The 16,710-nt window shown below is 38.3% G+C and overlaps 1 protein-coding gene across 4 annotated transcripts in view; it reads left to right on the top strand.

Annotated features, from left to right (window-relative positions):
* The window catches only part of MCF2L2 (MCF.2 cell line derived transforming sequence-like 2), a 239,805-nt gene that overhangs the window by 42,787 nt on the left and 180,308 nt on the right, over positions 1 to 16,710 (top strand). For 3 of the 4 annotated variants that reach the window (XM_067034104.1, XM_067034103.1, XM_059064529.2), the window contains exon 3: positions 5,105 to 5,219. The exons of the other annotated variant lie outside the window; for it this stretch is intronic. In XM_067034104.1, coding sequence (XP_066890205.1) covers positions 5,105 to 5,219 — 115 coding nt within the window. The remainder of the gene's footprint in view (positions 1 to 5,104; positions 5,220 to 16,710) is intronic. 4 annotated transcript variants of the gene reach the window in all.

Genomic DNA, 16,710 nt, shown 5'->3' with positions numbered 1-16,710 from the left:
TAAAAAATTACTGGACGTATATAACATATACCCAAGCATTAGCAGAATTAGCACGGGCTCTAGGCGCATGGGCTTCAGTAGTTGTGGCACACAGGCTCAGTAGTTGTGGTGCATGGGCTTAGTTGCTCCGTGGCACGTGGGATCTTCCTGGACCAGGGATCAAACCTGTGTCCCCTGCATTGGCACGCGGATTCTTAACCACTGCGCCACCAGGGAAGTCCCAAATGCCTCTTTTTTTATAACAAATAATTTGTATTGCCCCTCACCATCCTGAAATGAAATGTATAGATACTGTAGTAATCTGCATTAGTTAGGGTGGGATAAAGAGCTATAACAAATAGACTCCGAAGTGTATGTATAGTGGCTCAAATGAACACAGTAGAAATTTAGTTCTTACTCTTGAAACAGTCCAGCATGTATGTTCAGCATGTACGTATGGTCAGCAGACAACTTTTCATCATGTTCATGAATGAAGCCTCCTTTCACTTTGTGACTCTTACTGGTATTATCCATTTTGTGTCTTATTAGCTGCATCCAGGAAGCAGACAGGGAAAGACAGCATACCACTTCTTAAAAGCCTCGGCTCAGTAAGAGTACTCACTACATTCCATTGACTTGAACCCAGCTCAGTCATATGGATACACTTAACTGCAAAGGAAGCTGGGAAATGTAGTTTAGCTGTGTGCCCAGAGGGTGAACAGCCACCCCCTACTTATTTATGCATATACTTTAAAAAAATTAAAAAATTAAATGTAAAGGAGAGTTGTAATGTGAAGGAGAAAGAAAAGGAAACAATAGTAAAATAATATGTATTTCAGTATGTATTTCCAGCTATTCTAGAAAAAATAATGAAGTAGTCAGGTGCTTGCCCCTGTACATGGAGTCACTATGAATGTAGCAGGTGCAAATGCTGGGATGTGGTATGGGTGACCAGACATCCTGAGTGGCCTTACTGTAGTAGTTTTCTAAAATAGTAAACAATTGTTGACAAAGTTCTGAACAAGGTGGTAAAGTATTATCTTCCATCAATTTATAGGGTTGTTGCAATTTCTGGAAAATTCAGTATATTTTGATACCCTTTAAAAATATTTTATGATTTGTGACAGCATGGGTGGACCTTGAGGGCATTATGCTATGGGAAATAAGTCAGACAGAGAAAGACAAATACTTTATGATCTTATCTAGATGTGGAACCTAAAAACTGAGCCCATAGGAGCAGAGAACAGGTTGGTGGTTATCAAAGGTGGGTGTGGAGTAGGGAAAATGGGTAAAGGTGGTTAAAAGGTACACACCTCCAGATATAAAATAAATAAGTTCTGGGGATATAATGTATAGCATGGTGACTGTAATTAATAATACTGTATATTTGAAAATTGCCAAGAGAGTAGATCTTAAAAGTTTTCACCACAAGAAAAAAATTTGTAACTATGTGAGGCAATGGATGTTAACTAAAATCAATTTTGTACACCTTAGACCAATACAATGTTGTATGTCAATTATATCTCAGTAAAACTGGAAAAATATTTTTAAACACTTTATGAGTGTATGTAAAACAAAGAGTCTAGGATCAGATATATAAATGTATTTTTTAACATACTGAGTTTCTGGTAAGACATTCGGAAATCAAACAAGATGTGAGACAATTCTTTATTACATAGGTCAGATTATTTAGTATCCCAGGCCCTGAGATTTCCCAGGTGCCTCCCAGTGAGTGGTACTCCCATTTTCCCAGCTAAAGTCAGTTCTTTGGGGGAAGAGAAAGGGAAAATAGACACTGGGAAGCAAATAGCAGTAACCACTTCACTGTCTCCCACTGTTGCTCTTCACCATCTTCCTATAGGATTTCCCAATGTTCCAAATTCTCTAAATGATGCAAGTCTTTATGCCAGCCAACACCCAGATCCTTATGGGAATAGTCTTATGTACCCCAAGCACTTGCTAGTGTTTTCTTCAGTAAAGCCAGCATTTACTGTATAGGTAGAAATAATACCAGGAGGAGTGATGTTTATTTTATTAAGTCACCATTGTACAATACTTAGTTCCAAGGAGTCTGGTTTTCTTTACCTTCCTTGAATAGGGCTTCTTTGCACAATCTTTCTTCCTTTTGCATTTCCACGTTTCCTCGCAAGGTGGCACTGAATGCCTTGTTGTGGATGGAGGCTCAGCTTTGTTTCCCTGGTGCTTCTGTCTCTAAGACTAACAGACTAAAGTTCAACAGCACATGGTGTCGCCAGTTAACCTCGGGCCTCTCTGGTGTTCAGTATCAGTATTAACCAAGATACGAGAAAACGCTACCCATCTTTCTCCATTTAGGCATGAATACCTTTCATTACAGTTAATGAAAAGGTTAAATCATGAAATGATATAATCATATCCTTATGAATATTTTACAGTGTTTTGGTTCCTTGAAATATTTTAGCCATTCTCTTGGCAAATATTGTTTGTACAATTAGTACAGTGTAATAATGCATCTAAATTTAGCCTTACCCGAGATGTAACTTTTCTTAATTCACATTTCTCTGAAGTTTCCTATGATTGTGAAACTAGAAAGAGGAAGAATATTAGTTGAAAACTGATAGTATCCTGATCTAAATTGTTTTCAGTCAACATAATGAGGCAACTCAATCTTGTCAAACAACTAATCTGCAGGTATCTTTTTTTTAATTTAAAATAAATATACAGGATTTAAGAGGCATTTCCTGGAGAAGAATGACTGGTCATCCAGACAAATATCACAGTGATTGGTCTCTGAAAGCCCAAGCTTCACATTAACAATACTTATAAGAGACTTGTGTAGAAAAACCACAATGCTGACTTACTCTTTACATGATACAAATACTCATGTTTGCTCAGTAGCGCGTTCTCTCCCTTGAAACAAATTTACGTGGAACAGCAGAGTATAAGCAGAAGATACCAGGTGTGGACTCAGAGCAGCAGAGTGGGTTGGATGATCCTTAACGGCAGTGTCATCAGGTAGAATGGAGACATGGCCTGGATACTCGAGGTTGTGGGCCAGGACCCTCTCTCCTTAGGATAGCTGCCTGCCTTTGCTTCTCTGAGTCACCCTTTTCCGTAGTTTCTTCATTGATCCCACACCCTCAGTAATCATGCAGTCCTCATTAAACCACACCCTGCACTGATGCCTCTTTCATTAGATATGTGGAGTACATGCGGTCATTTGTAGTTAACTTCACTTGGGAGCCGTGTTCCACTGAAAGCCTGGAAGGCGCTCCCAGCACTTCAGCTCATGTCCCTCTGCCTAGGGTACAAGTGCTCCAACTTTCTTAGTCCTCGGTGCCTTAGCAGCTCAATCATTTTTTCACGGCCCTTTTTGGCCAAAACCAATACCTAACAGTCAAAACAACTTAAGTCTATAGGTCCTGACAACTTAGTAGCTGTTTGAAAAAATAAATACACACAGTTGAAAGAAAAAGTAATATTTTACTTTCATTCTTAGAGAACCACAATTATCTCAAACCTTGGAATTAGTCTAGACATCACCACTTGCATTTCCTGTGCCACATTGATTTTCATACTGCACTTGCTGGGTTTTTTTAATTAAAATTTTTTAAAAATTTATTTTATTTATTTATTTTTGGCTGCATTGGGTCTTCGTTCCTGCGCGTGGGCTTTCTATATTTGTGGCGAGCGGGGGCTACTCTTTGTTGCTGTGCGCAGGCTTCTCATTGCGGTGGCTTCTCTTGTGGAGCATGGGCTCTAGGCGCTCAGGCTTCAGTAGTTGTGGCACGCGAGCTCAGTAGTTGTGGCTCACAGGCTCTAGAGCGCAGGCTCAGTAGTTGTGGCGGACAGGCTTAGTTGTTCCACAGCATGTGGGATCTTCCTGGACTAGGGCTCAAACCTGTGTCCCCTGCATTGGCAGGTGGATTCTTAACCACTGCGCCACCAGGGAAGCCCTGCACTTGCTTTTTATCCCAGCAGCCACCAAACCCCTAACTTCCGGAAGATGCAATAACATTCAAAAGAATACTGCACAGTTTAATATTGAAATTCTGAACTACCTCAAGCTAGTAGCAAGCAAGGCATCTGACAGATGCCAATTATTGCTGTTTTCCCGCCAGATTTAAAATATTCATGGTAGTTTTGTGAGTTCACTGTGGTTCCCTGTTTGGGAACCATGGGGTTGGAACATAGTCATGTGGGTACATCTAGGGGCAAAGAGCTTGAGAAATACAATCTGTTTAATTTAATCTGGTGGCCTCTGCTCCAGTGACTTAAATATTTGAATATTAATTTTACATTTTTGTTCTCACAGGGATGTCTTATATTCCCTTGTAAGAGTTACTGAAGGGCAGCTGATTATTGCCTCCTTGCAAGAATAATAACCATAATAATGGTTACCATTTATTGAGCACTTATATAATAATAAACACTCTGCTAAAGTGCTTTTCATGTATGTTCTCACTTAATCCTCACAGTACCTTTTGAGGTAGGTACAGGTAATATGCCTATGACATAGATACATATGTATATATAAGGAAACTTGTATTTAAGTGTCTTTGCTTAAAATCACATAGAGATTAAGTGGTAAAGCAGAATTTGAATAAGCCTGTCTGATTTTAGAGCCAACTCTCTCTCTCTCTCTGTTTTTTGTTGGCCACGCCGAGCTGCATGCAGGATCTTAGTTCCCTGACCAGGGACTGAACCTTTGTCCCCTGCAGTGGAAGTGCAGAGTCCTAACCACTGGACTGCCAGAGAATTCCCTAGAGCCAGCTCTCTTAACCACCATGCTCTTTCACCTTTGATATTTACTAACTACAAAAATAAAGAGCAATATTATGTATTTGTGTTGGCATTATTTACTATTCTACCTATGCTAAAATATTTAAATCAGTGTTATATTTTATACAATAACTATCTTCATAGGATTCAAAAATTGAATTCTCACAACACCCCTGAGCAAGCATGAAGGAGAGAGACTTGTTCAAAATAGTTCAGTGTCAACCTTCCTGCATTCTACTCTGAAATAATATAGACAGAAAAGGGGGTGGCCAATGCACATCTCGATATTAATTGAAGTCCCTTACCTGCAGAGGTGTGATATGAAACATTTTGCTAACATCTTGACCACCTGTTTTTGTTGCAGGAGGCCGAGGGAAAGATGGTGCCCCCATCATCACTTTTCCAGAGTTTGTGGGGTTCAAACACATCCCAGATGAGGACTTTCTGAATGTCATGACCTACCTCACTAGCGTCCCCAGGTGAGCTGAACACAGTGCTCTGCTGCCTTCCTTGTCATTGGCTTTGTCCCGAATTTCCCATGTGGAAGGGCTGGGGTGAGATGGAATCTTCCCTGAGCAGAGCTCACACTGGCATATAACTTAGCCAGTTTTGCTTATCCATCAGTCACAGACAAGGGATGTGGAAAGAGACTAGAAAACAAAGTTACACGAGTATCGGTTTTGATTATGGTGTGCACATACGCAGTACTTAATAAACATTGTTGAGTGAATGAAACATTGATTGAATCGCTAATGCTGCTCTTGTTCCTTCAGGTTCATTGCTCTAGATTAAGGTGATTCTGGCTTCCTGAGGCCTGTCGTCTCAGACACCTGTCCGCTGCTCAGGGAGGTCAAGCCATGTTAGGAGTTATTTAATTTATCTCCCTCAAATAAGGATTCAGGGGTAGATTTTATAGTTGTCATTGTCAGATGGAGAAACTAAGTCACAGAGCAAGGAAACTAAAAGTCCAGGAATAAAAACTGTGCCTAAAGCTGAGACCAAAACAGAGATGTTTTTGGGCATCTGCTACTTCCACCTCTCTGGCCCAGGTCTCACATATTTATGCCACTTAAGTCAATAAATAACCAGATCTTCAAGGGATGGAATGTGGTACAGAGTTCATATTGGTGACAAACATTTTATAGACATAGATGGAGCTGGGCGTGGGGTCCAAACCCAATTCTCCCAGGAAGCAGACTTGGCCAGGAAAGGCCCTACCCTCCTTGGGTCTGTATTGCTTAGGATACTGTCTGTTACTTAACTGCTTTGTGGTTAGGAGTCTACACAACAGCCAGGGCTGTGCTGTTTTGCCTGCTTTCCATCTGCCTCATATGATTTAGAGGTAAACACCAGCTCTGTGATTGAAAGGCCGCCTGGAGTCTGATCTCACCTGCAGAGATTAGAAAGTTGATTAGTTTGCTTTAACCAAACCCACTCTTTTTTGTTTTTTTTTGTTTTTGTTTTTTTTACCCTTCTTACTTCTTCTTCAGAGAAAGCTATGGATTTATTTTTAGTGTACTTCTTCAAAATTCAGTACTTACATTTCACCATTTCCCCTGTTCTCCGTCTCTGATCCTGGAATATTGTATGCATTAATCGGACACAAGAGGATTTGGGCTTTGTTGGTTTGAGGGAAGGATGCTGTATATCTCTGGGTTTTGCTTACATGGTTCTGTCTACAGGAACACCTTTGCCACCCTTCTAGGCCTGGCTAATTACTGCACAATCATCAGCCCTTAGTCTGATCTCATTTCTTCAAGGAAACTTGCCCTGACCCCAGTTCTGCCCTCACAGACTCTGTATTTCCACAGAACCCTGAGTGTACCCCTTGTATAATGCCACAGTATGGAAATTATTTCTGCTTCTTCCATTAGACTGTGAACTAGTGAAGAGTAGGGGCCAATGCTTTTTTCCCCCCTTCCTTTCTTTTTTTTAATTCCTAGCCCAGCACATAGTAGGTTCTCAAGAAGTGATGTTGGTGGAATTTCCAGTTCTGATATAATTCATCTCAATCAAAGCGTATTTGTTATAGGGTGAGAAGCGGGACACTGCCAGAGAGAGGGGAACCCCACTCCTCACTCCTGCCTTTTCCTCCCAGGGTTATAGGGAGTTGAACTTGGTCTCTCTCTTTGGCTCAATTGCCTCCCCAAACATTGACCTATCCTTCTGTGAGGAGCAGCAAGGAAGAGGGTGAGCAGGGAGGTGGGTAATGGGTGGAAGTGCCTTCTCCCCATTCTCATTATATTTGTTTTAAATTCACTGTCTAATTTTACTGAATCCCTGGATGCAGTCATGTGCTAAATGAAAAGGGTCATTTTCATCTTGTCCTTGCAGCCTTTTCTGGGTCATGCTGAGGACTGGACATTGAGTTCCATGTGACCCAGTGTAAAGAGAAGCATCGAGGGGTAGCAACCCTATCTCACAGGCAAAAAAGATAAGAAAAATCAAGAGGCTACTGTTTAGGCCTGTTTTCCCTTTTCTGCTCTATGCTTCTTGTATAATTTCTTGTGAACTAGGGAGTATTTTCCTTTCCTAGAATGCAGTTTGTCTCTTGAGAAAGAGTAGTTGTCTGACCAGTTATTCCTCTTTCCTCTTCCTGGCATTTGCTCCTACTTGCTCACTGCCCTACCCCTTGTTACTTTCAACATAAAACGGAGACAATGGGTAAGAAGGTCTGAAAGGAGAAGTTGACCTGAACTTTGCTTCCCAGTTTCCAAAGAATGAACCACTCCTGTTCCTTTTATGATTCCTATTCATCACAATTTGCATCTTCCTAAATGTTACAGTGGTTACCAGGCACCAGAGCTTTTCCCAGATTGCACAATGTTTTATAGGCAGGTGGAATGACCTAGAACAGCAAGGAAGAATTGAAGCACTAGAAGAGGAGAATGGCAGGATACTCAGGTTAGGGAAGGGAAAGCTCGATGCCTGAAATGAATAAGGATCTCTCATTGTGGCTGGGTTGAGTGAGTGCAGTAAGGCTTCCCACAGTAGCTTATTTTTTATCAGATCTTTGCTGAGTGCCATCAATGTGTAGGGAGCTAGGTTAGGTGCCATAAAGGACCAAAAAGACCATAAGACAATATCTTGGATCTCGAGAGATTCATCACAGGACTCTGTTGTCATGATATTTTGTGAAATATGCAAAGAAAGTGCTGTAGGAGCTCAGAAGAGAGAAAAGTCACTTCAGACAGGAAAAAACAAGGAAAGCTTCAAGAATGAAGTGGGCTTAAAGGATGGATAAGATTTCCACAGGTAGATCGGAGAGGAACATTTCAGAGAGAGAGAGAGAGAGAGAACGGGATGGTGTGTAAGAGCTTTGGACACAGGCCAAACTGGATTGAAATCCAGATTCTACGCTCCCCAGCTGTGTCTGGAGCAAATGACTTGGCTTCTATTTCCAACCCCCACTGCACTGCTGGATTTTGAAGTTTTAAATAGAGCTTGTTTGGGGAATTACAGACTATCCAGGTTGCCCAGAGCAGAGTAAAAATCCTTTTCAGACAGTAGTGAGAAATGAGACCTGGATAGACAGTGGGGAACAGACTGGGCAAGGCGTTTTCCACCAAGTTAAGGAGTTTATTATGCACAGTGAGCAGGACCAGGCCATTGGAGGTTCTGAGGAGGAAAATGGTAACCAGATGAATTTGGTGGTAGTGTGCAGGATGGATCACAGGTAGTGGGGGAAAGGGGGCAGGGAGACCAATTAAGGGGTTCTGCCCTGGAATGGGTGCAAAGTGAAGAGGGAGTGAGCTGCATGATGGCAGGAGGACTGGACAGAAGGGGATGGACAGGAAGGACAGGCACTGAGGACTAGTGGTTGTGAGGGAAGAGGGAGAGTGAGGAACTAATGATGATCCTCAGCTTTAGGAACTGTGTTCACCGTCAGATCTTTTTGCTTTTACATGTCTGGGCACATGGAATTGAGGTCTCATTTGAAAGCTGTCTCCAGTGGCTACAGATTGTAGCTGAGTGGTTTGAAAAGGCATTAGTGAAATATTCTGAGCCACAGAGATGGCCAACTATTTTTAAATCACAGTTGTTTTTGAAAAAATCAATATTTGTATAACTAAGCATGCATTATGATTACCCTATTCCTCTATTCAGTTTATTTGTTTTACTCATATTTCTGAGTTCATTATCTGAGAGGGATTGGAGAAAGTACTTTTATTAGATGGTAACAAGAACTATATTTCATAACTGTGAATTTTATGATGATTTACTATTTCTGAAGGTCTTTTTCTATAATGAATCTGTCCAGAGGCCTATTTAAGTTTGAAGGATTCTTCCATGTCCCTTTTCCTCCCATAAAGCCTGATGAATAGTCTTTGAGAAGAGTTGTACCTCTTTTACAATGCACTGTCTGATAGAATGCTGTCGGGCATTTCTACTTTAGGAAGAGAGGGAAGGAGGACAGTGTTATTATTTGTCCTGTGAATTATAATGAGACTTGCTCCTTTGTATTGAAAGACTGAATGGGATTATAGCCACCCGGCAGCTTTAGAAACCAGCCTCGCCAGAGAAGTGAGTTCGATCTGGACCTTTTACTCTTATGAAGACAGTGGAAAAGCCCCTGTTTTTAAGTGGCTTTGAATAGTATTAATAGGAAAGGTGCTGCTTTGATTGAGTAGTTAGGATAAGGTATGTTATTTCCTGGACTGGCTATGGAATTGCTCCCCCAAATCAGGAAAATGGAATCATTCATTTGACTTCTAAGGATAGAGGTTCAGAGTAGCGAGTCTTATTGGGCTGTCTTGCCCAAGGTGGATGGATTTGCTTCACAGCTCTCAGGAAGGATATCTTTGGAGACCAGACCTTAGGCACCTAACTGAGGCTCAAAATTAGAGAGCACCCCATGAATTTATTATGAATAAATGGTGACAATGGCAAGTAAGTCTTATATACCAGGAGAATTTACTATATTAGAAGCCAGAAAAAAATTTAATATGCCAGATTCCTGGTCTTTGCTATGTAAGAGCCAGGGTGTCTGACATTGTTTCTCCCCAGTAGAATGACCTAGTGTGTATATAACAGCTTTTCTTTGTTCATTTGTTTAAGTGATTGTTTTAGAATACCCATGCTGTATCCTGCCTTTGTGCCATCTATCCTGTACAGAGAGGAGCTCACTTTCCCTTTTCTGATTATTCAGGTTTCTTTAGACATTCAAAACACAGACTCTTGCTTGAATTTAACAGTGCTAATGATTGTAAATATCTGGAATTTGTTCTTACTCAGTGGTATTATCAATTACAAACAAGATAATTGCTCTAGTTCTGTGAAAAATGCCATTGGTATTTTGATAGGGATTGTAGTGAATCTGTAGATTGCCTTGGGTAGTATGGTCATTTTAACAATACCAATTCTTCTAATCCATGAACATGGTATATATTTCCATTTGTTTGTGTCATCTTCAATTTCTTTCATCAGTGTCATATCAATAGTTTTCTGTCATATCTATTGTCATATTAATAGTTTTCTTTTACGTCCTTAGTTAGATTTATTCCTAGGTATTTTATTCTTTTTGATGCAATTGTAAATGGGATTGTTATCTTAATTTCTATTTCTGATAGTTTGTGTTAGTGTATAGAAATGTGACAGATTTCTGTATACTAATTTCATATCCTGCAACTCTACTGAATTCATCAATGAGCCCTAGTAGTTTTCTGGTGGCATCTTTAGATTTTCTGTGTATAGTATCATGTCATCTGCAAACAGTGAGAGTTTTACTTTTTCCTTTCCAATTTTGATTCCTTTAATTTTTTTTCTTGTTTGATTGCTGGGGCTAGGACTTCCAATATTATGTTGAATAAAAGTGGCAAGAGTGGGCATCCTTATCTTGTTCCTGATCTTAGAAGGAAATGCCTTCAGCTTTTTACCATTGAGTATGATGTTAGCTGTGGCTTTATTTTTTTATATTTATTTTTTAATTGAAGTGTAGTTGATTTACAATGTTGTATTAGTTTCAGGTATACAGCAAAGTGATTCAGTTATACATATATATATCTATTCTTTTTCAAATTCTTTTCCCTCATAGGTTATTACAAAATATTGAGTTTAGTTCTCTGTGCTATACAGTAAGCCCTTGTTCGTTATCTATTTTGTATATAGTAGTGTGTACATGTTAATCCCAAACTCCTAATTTATCCCTCCCCCGCATTTCCCCTTTGGTAACCATAAGTTTGTTTTCTACGTCTGTGGGTCTATTCCTGTTTCATAAATGAGTTCATTTGTATTGTATCATTTTTTGAGATTCCATATATAAGTGATATCATGTGATATTTGCCTTTCTCTGTCTGAGTTACATCACTTAGTATGATAATCTCTAGGTCCATCCATGTAGCTACAAATGGCATTTCATTCTTTTTCATGGCTGAGTAATATTCCTGTGTGTGTGTGTGTGTGTGTGTGTGTGTGTGTGTGTGTGTGTGTGTACCACATCTTCTTTATTCATTCATCTGTTGATGGAAATTTAGGTTGGTTCCACGTCTTGGTTATTGTAAATAGTGGTGTAATGAACATTGGTGTGCATGTATCTTTTTGAATTAGAGTTTTGTCTAGATATATGCCCAGGAGTGGGATTGCAGGATCATATGGTAACTACTTTTAGTTAGCTGTGGGCTTTATTATGTTGAAGTGTGTTCCCTCTCTACCCACTTTGTTGAGTTTTTTTTTAATCATAAATGGATGTTGAATTTTGTCAAAAGCTTTTTCTGCATCTATTGAGATGATCATATGATTTTCCTTCTTTAATTTGTTAACGTGGTGTATCACATTGATTGATTTCTGGATATTGAATCATCCTTGCATCCATGGGGTAAATCTCACTTGATTGTGGTGTATGATCCTTTTAATGTGTTCTTGAATTTGTTTTGCTAATATTTTGTTGATGATTTTTGCATCTATGTTCATCAGAGATATTAGCCTGTAGTTTTCTTTTTTGGTAATATCTCTGTCTGGTTTTGGTATCAGGGTGATTCTGGCCTCATAGAATGAGGAAGTATTCCTTCCTCTGCAATTTTTTGGAATGGTTTGAGAAGGATAGGTGTTAACTCTTCTTTAAATGTTTGATAGAATTCACCTGTGAAATGATCTGGTCCTGGACTTGTTGTTTTGGGAATTTTTCTTATTATTGATTCAGTTTTTTTACTGGTAATTTGTCTGTTCATACTTTCTATTTTTCATTGTTCACTCTTGGAAGACTGTACAGTTCTAGAAATTTGTCCATTTCTTCTAGGTTGTCCAGTTTATTGGCATATTATTGTTTACAGTAATCTCTTATGATAATTTGTATTTCTGTGGTAACTGTTATAACTTCTTTTTCATTTCTGATTTTATTAATTTAGACCATCTCTTTTTTTCTTGATGAGTCTGGCTAAAGGTTCATCAATTTTGTTTAGACCAAATAATTCTAAAATTGGTATGGAAACACAACAGATCCCGAATAGCCAAAACAATCTTAAGAAAGAAGAACAAAGCTGGAGGGATCACACTCCCTGATTTCAAACTATACTACGAAGCTACAGTAATCAAAACAGTATGGCACTGGCACAAAAACAGATACATACATCAATAGAACAGGATAGAGAGCCCAGAAATGAACCCACAGTCATATGGGCAATTAATTTATGACAAACAGCCAAGAATATACAATGGAGAAAAGACAGCTTCTTGAACAAGTGATGTTGGGAAAACTGGATAGCTATATGCAAAAGAATCAAGCTAGACTACTCTCTAACACACATGCACAAAGTAAATTCAAAATGGATTAAAGACTTAAACGTAAGACCTGAAACCATAAATCTCCTAGAAGAAAACATAGACTGTATGCTCTTTGACATAGTCTTTGTAGAGTTTTTTGGATATGTCTTCATAGACAAGGAAAACAAAAGCAAAAATAAACAACTGGGACTACATCAAAGTAAAAAGCTTTTGCACAGCAAAGGAAACTATCAATAAAACAAAAAGGCCACCTACTGAATGGAAGAAGATATTTGCAAATGATATATCTGATAAGGGGTTAATTTTCCAAAATATACAAAAGATTCATATAATTCAACATCAAAAAACAAACAACCTAGTTAAAAAATGGGCAGAGAATCTGAATAGATATTTTTCCAGGGAAGATAAGCAGTTGGCCAACAGGCACATGAAAAGATGCTCAACATCACTACTCATCAGGGAAATGCAAATCAAAACCACAGTGAGATATCACCTCAGACCTGTCAGAATGGCTATTATCAAAAATACAAAAAAGTAACAAGTGTTGGTGAGGAGGTGGAGAAAAGATTTTAATTTAATTTTATTTTTTATATCGAAGTATACTTGATTTACAATGTTGTATTAGTTCCTGGTGTACAGCAAAGTGATTCAATGTTGTAACTCTGCTGTTGAGCTATCAAAGCAGAGTTCAGTAATTGAGGCAGAGACCATATGGCCTGCAAAGCCTAATATATTTACTCTGGTTCTTTACAGAAAAAGTATGATGACTTTTAAGCTAGAATATTCTGACTGATAATACTTAGTGCACATTATTACTAAATTTAATGCAGTTGGGCTTCCCTGGTGTCACAGTGGTTAAGAATCTGCCTGCCAATGCAGGGGAGATGGGTTCGAGCCCTGGTCCAGGAAGATCCTACATGCTGTGGAGCAACTAAACCTGTGCGCCACAACTACTGAGCCTGTGCTCTAGAGCCCGTGAGCCACAACTGCTGAGCCTGTGTGCCACAACTACTGAAACCCATGTGCCTAGAGCCCGTGCTCCACAACAAGAGAAGCCACTGCAGTGAGAAGCCTGTGCACCGCAACGAAGAGTAGCCCTTGCTTGCTGCAACCAGAGAAAAGCCCATATGCAGCAACGAAGACCCAATGCAGCCAAAAATTAAAAATAAATAAAATAAATTAATTTTTAAAAGTTTAATGCAATGTTTATCGTCCCACTTAAGTTGTAAAGATTATTCAGTCAGAAAGTTATTTGTGCTAATGCCTAGAGTCCTTTAATGTTTAATATTGTGGACTAACTCTGAATCCTCCTTCCATATCATTTTCAGGCTTCCTTAAAATAGTAAGTAATAAATAGTAAAAAGTCATGTAATAATTAGTAAATAAGTAAATAGTATAAATAATAAAATAAAATAAATAGTAAACAATATGGTCATCCATTGGTATAAACAGGGGATTGGTTCCAAGACCCTTGAGGTTACCAAAATTTGCCTATGCTCAAATCCCTTATACAAAATGGCACAGTACAGTCAGCCCTCTGTATCCACAGATGTGGAACCTGCTGCATATATGGAGGGCCAGTTGTACTTGTTGATTTACTACTGTGCATTTACATCTTTCTTTACTAATCCTTCAAGTTCTTCTACCTATATTCCAATTTCTTTCCATTACTAAGATTTATAATGTATTTTACATCTTACCATAAATGTTTTTTCTTTGATTATAGGTTCATCCTAAATAATAGAAATCAGTAGAATGTATTTATATATGTAATATAATTGGACGTCTAGAGTGAGAGATGTAATCCTAAGTCATTAAACCTGTGTCACTCAAAGGAGAATGCTATAAATGTTGAGGTAAAATAGGTTCTCTTTTCTCATACTCCATGGGTTGCTCAAAATCATGCCACAATTTAATTCATTTCAGACTCGGACAGTGACTCTTTATATACCTTTTCCCCTAGCATTTCTAATTGCCTTTCCTTTTTTTCTCTTGTTTATAGAATGGCGTATATCTATTGCATTATTAATATCTTATGGATTCTTTATCATAGAATTTGTCTAATGTATACATTAGACAAATTCTTTTGAGCCTCTCTGAGCTACTCTTATAATTCAAGGTGGTTGCTGTGTAAACCAGCTGCTACAGGCTGTCAACCTGGGATTGCTTTTTATTCTGTCTCTGGGAAGGTCATTCTTTCTTTTTGGGATTTCATTTTCATTAAAAAAACTTTCAAATTATTTCTTTTTTAGAAAGGGTGTATGGTAAGTGAATCTTACAAGATCTTGAATGTCAGGAAATGGCTCACTTTGACCTCACACTTGACTGACAGTCTGTCTGAGTATGAAATTTTTAATGTAAAATAACATTCATCCATTGATTTCTGGCATTCGGTGTTACTGATAAAAGGTTGATCCTTGTAACAAGGATCTGAGTCTTCATAGGTAAGCTGCTTCTTTCTCCCCATAGGAAGCTTTTGGGGTTTTTTCTTTATGTTTTGCAGGTTTGAAATTTCAAACTTTTTCTTTCATTCTGCTGGGCCTTTGAACAGAAGATTCAAGTCTCTCTTAGGCTTAGAAGTTTTTTTTTCTGTTATTTCTTTGCTTATTTCTTTCCTACAACTCTGTTTTCTGCTTCTGGAACTCAAATTAGAGGGACATTATTGCATCTTCTGAATCTCTCTTCTGTGTCTATAACTTTCTTTCTCATCTATCACCTTACATTTTAATACATGTATATGTATTATATATATCATATACAATACATATATATATTATATATATATATAAATTGTCTGTTCATGTCTTTGCTCTTTTTTCCCATTGAGTTTTCTATCTTTATTTTCCTATCACTTTTAAGAATTCTTTATGGATTAGGGATATTAGCCCTTTATCTGTGATGCATGTTCCATATATTTTCTCTCAGTTTTTCATTTGTCCTTTAACTCTACTTAGGATATTTTTTGTCATGTGAAATTTTTATGTCATCAGATATATCAATGTTTCTTTTATTGCATCTGGATTTTGAGTCGTTGTCAGAAAACTTTCATATACCTGGGTTATAGAGGAATTCACCCAAGCTTTCTTGTAATACAGTATGATTTCACTTTTTACAGTTAGCCCTGATAGAGTTAGTGTTTATTTCTGTGTGGTATGAAGTGTAGATCTAAGTTTATCTTTTCCCAAATGGCTATTCAGTTATCCTAACACCATTAATTTTAAAAGCTCATCTTCACTTCAGTAATTTGAGAGCTAATTGGTCTGCCTATTCATAAGTGAGTAGTATACTATTTTAATTATGAGAAGTTAAATATGTTTAATATCTTCTAGGATTAATTCCCCCTCCCTCCCAGGTCCTTAAGCTTTACTTACTTTTTTCATGTTTTCCTACTATTCTTTCTTGTTTTCTTTCTATGTCTATCTCCATTTAAAAAAAAAAAAAAAGAAAAAGAAACTTGTTGATCTTTTCATTGAGACTGTTAAATTTATAAATTTACTCAGGAAAAAGTGACATATATATGGTGTTAAAATCATCCTATCAAGGACTTCCCTGGTGGTGCAGTGGTTGAGAATCTGCCTGCTAATGCAGGGGACAAGGGTTTGAGCCCTGGTCTGGGAGGGTCCCACATGCCGCGGAGCAACTAGGCCCGTGAACCACAACTACTGAGCCTGCGCGTCTGGAGCCTGTGCTCCACAACAAGAGAGGCCGCAATAGTGAGAGGCCCGCACACCGCAATGAAGAGTGGCCCCCGCTTGCCACAACTAGAGAAAGCCCTCGCACAGAAACTAAGACCCAACACAGCAAAAATAAATAAATTAATAAACTCCTACCCCCAACATCTTAAAAAAAAAAAAATCCTATCAAGAATAAGAAAAGTCTTTCCATTTGTTAAAATCTACTTTTGTGTCTTTTAGGAGTGTTTAAAATTTTCCTGACATAGTTTTGTATACTGTTAAGTTTATTCCTAAATATTTTATATTTGTTGCTATTGTAAATGGGATAGCTCTACCATTGTATCCATTAACTGGTAATTTTATTTGGTACTGAATTAGGTTTAGGTATCGTTGTCATACTTGCTTCATAAATAGCATTTTGAAGTTTTCTTTCAGTTTTTAAGCTTGGAAACTATTTTTGTGGCATTGGGACTTTATACAGTCATTGATGATTTGAATTCCCCTGTGAAATTCCCCTGTGAATCTGGGCCTTGATAACTTTATTTCCTCTATGGACATTGGTCTGTTTAAGCTTTAC

The sequence above is a fragment of the Kogia breviceps genome, chromosome 5 (genome assembly GCF_026419965.1).
Source record: "Kogia breviceps isolate mKogBre1 chromosome 5, mKogBre1 haplotype 1, whole genome shotgun sequence".
In the NCBI taxonomy this organism is placed as follows: Eukaryota; Metazoa; Chordata; class Mammalia; order Artiodactyla; family Physeteridae; genus Kogia; species Kogia breviceps.
Note: the sequence above shows the minus strand (reverse complement) of the source record. Positions and strands in the feature narration are given on the sequence as shown.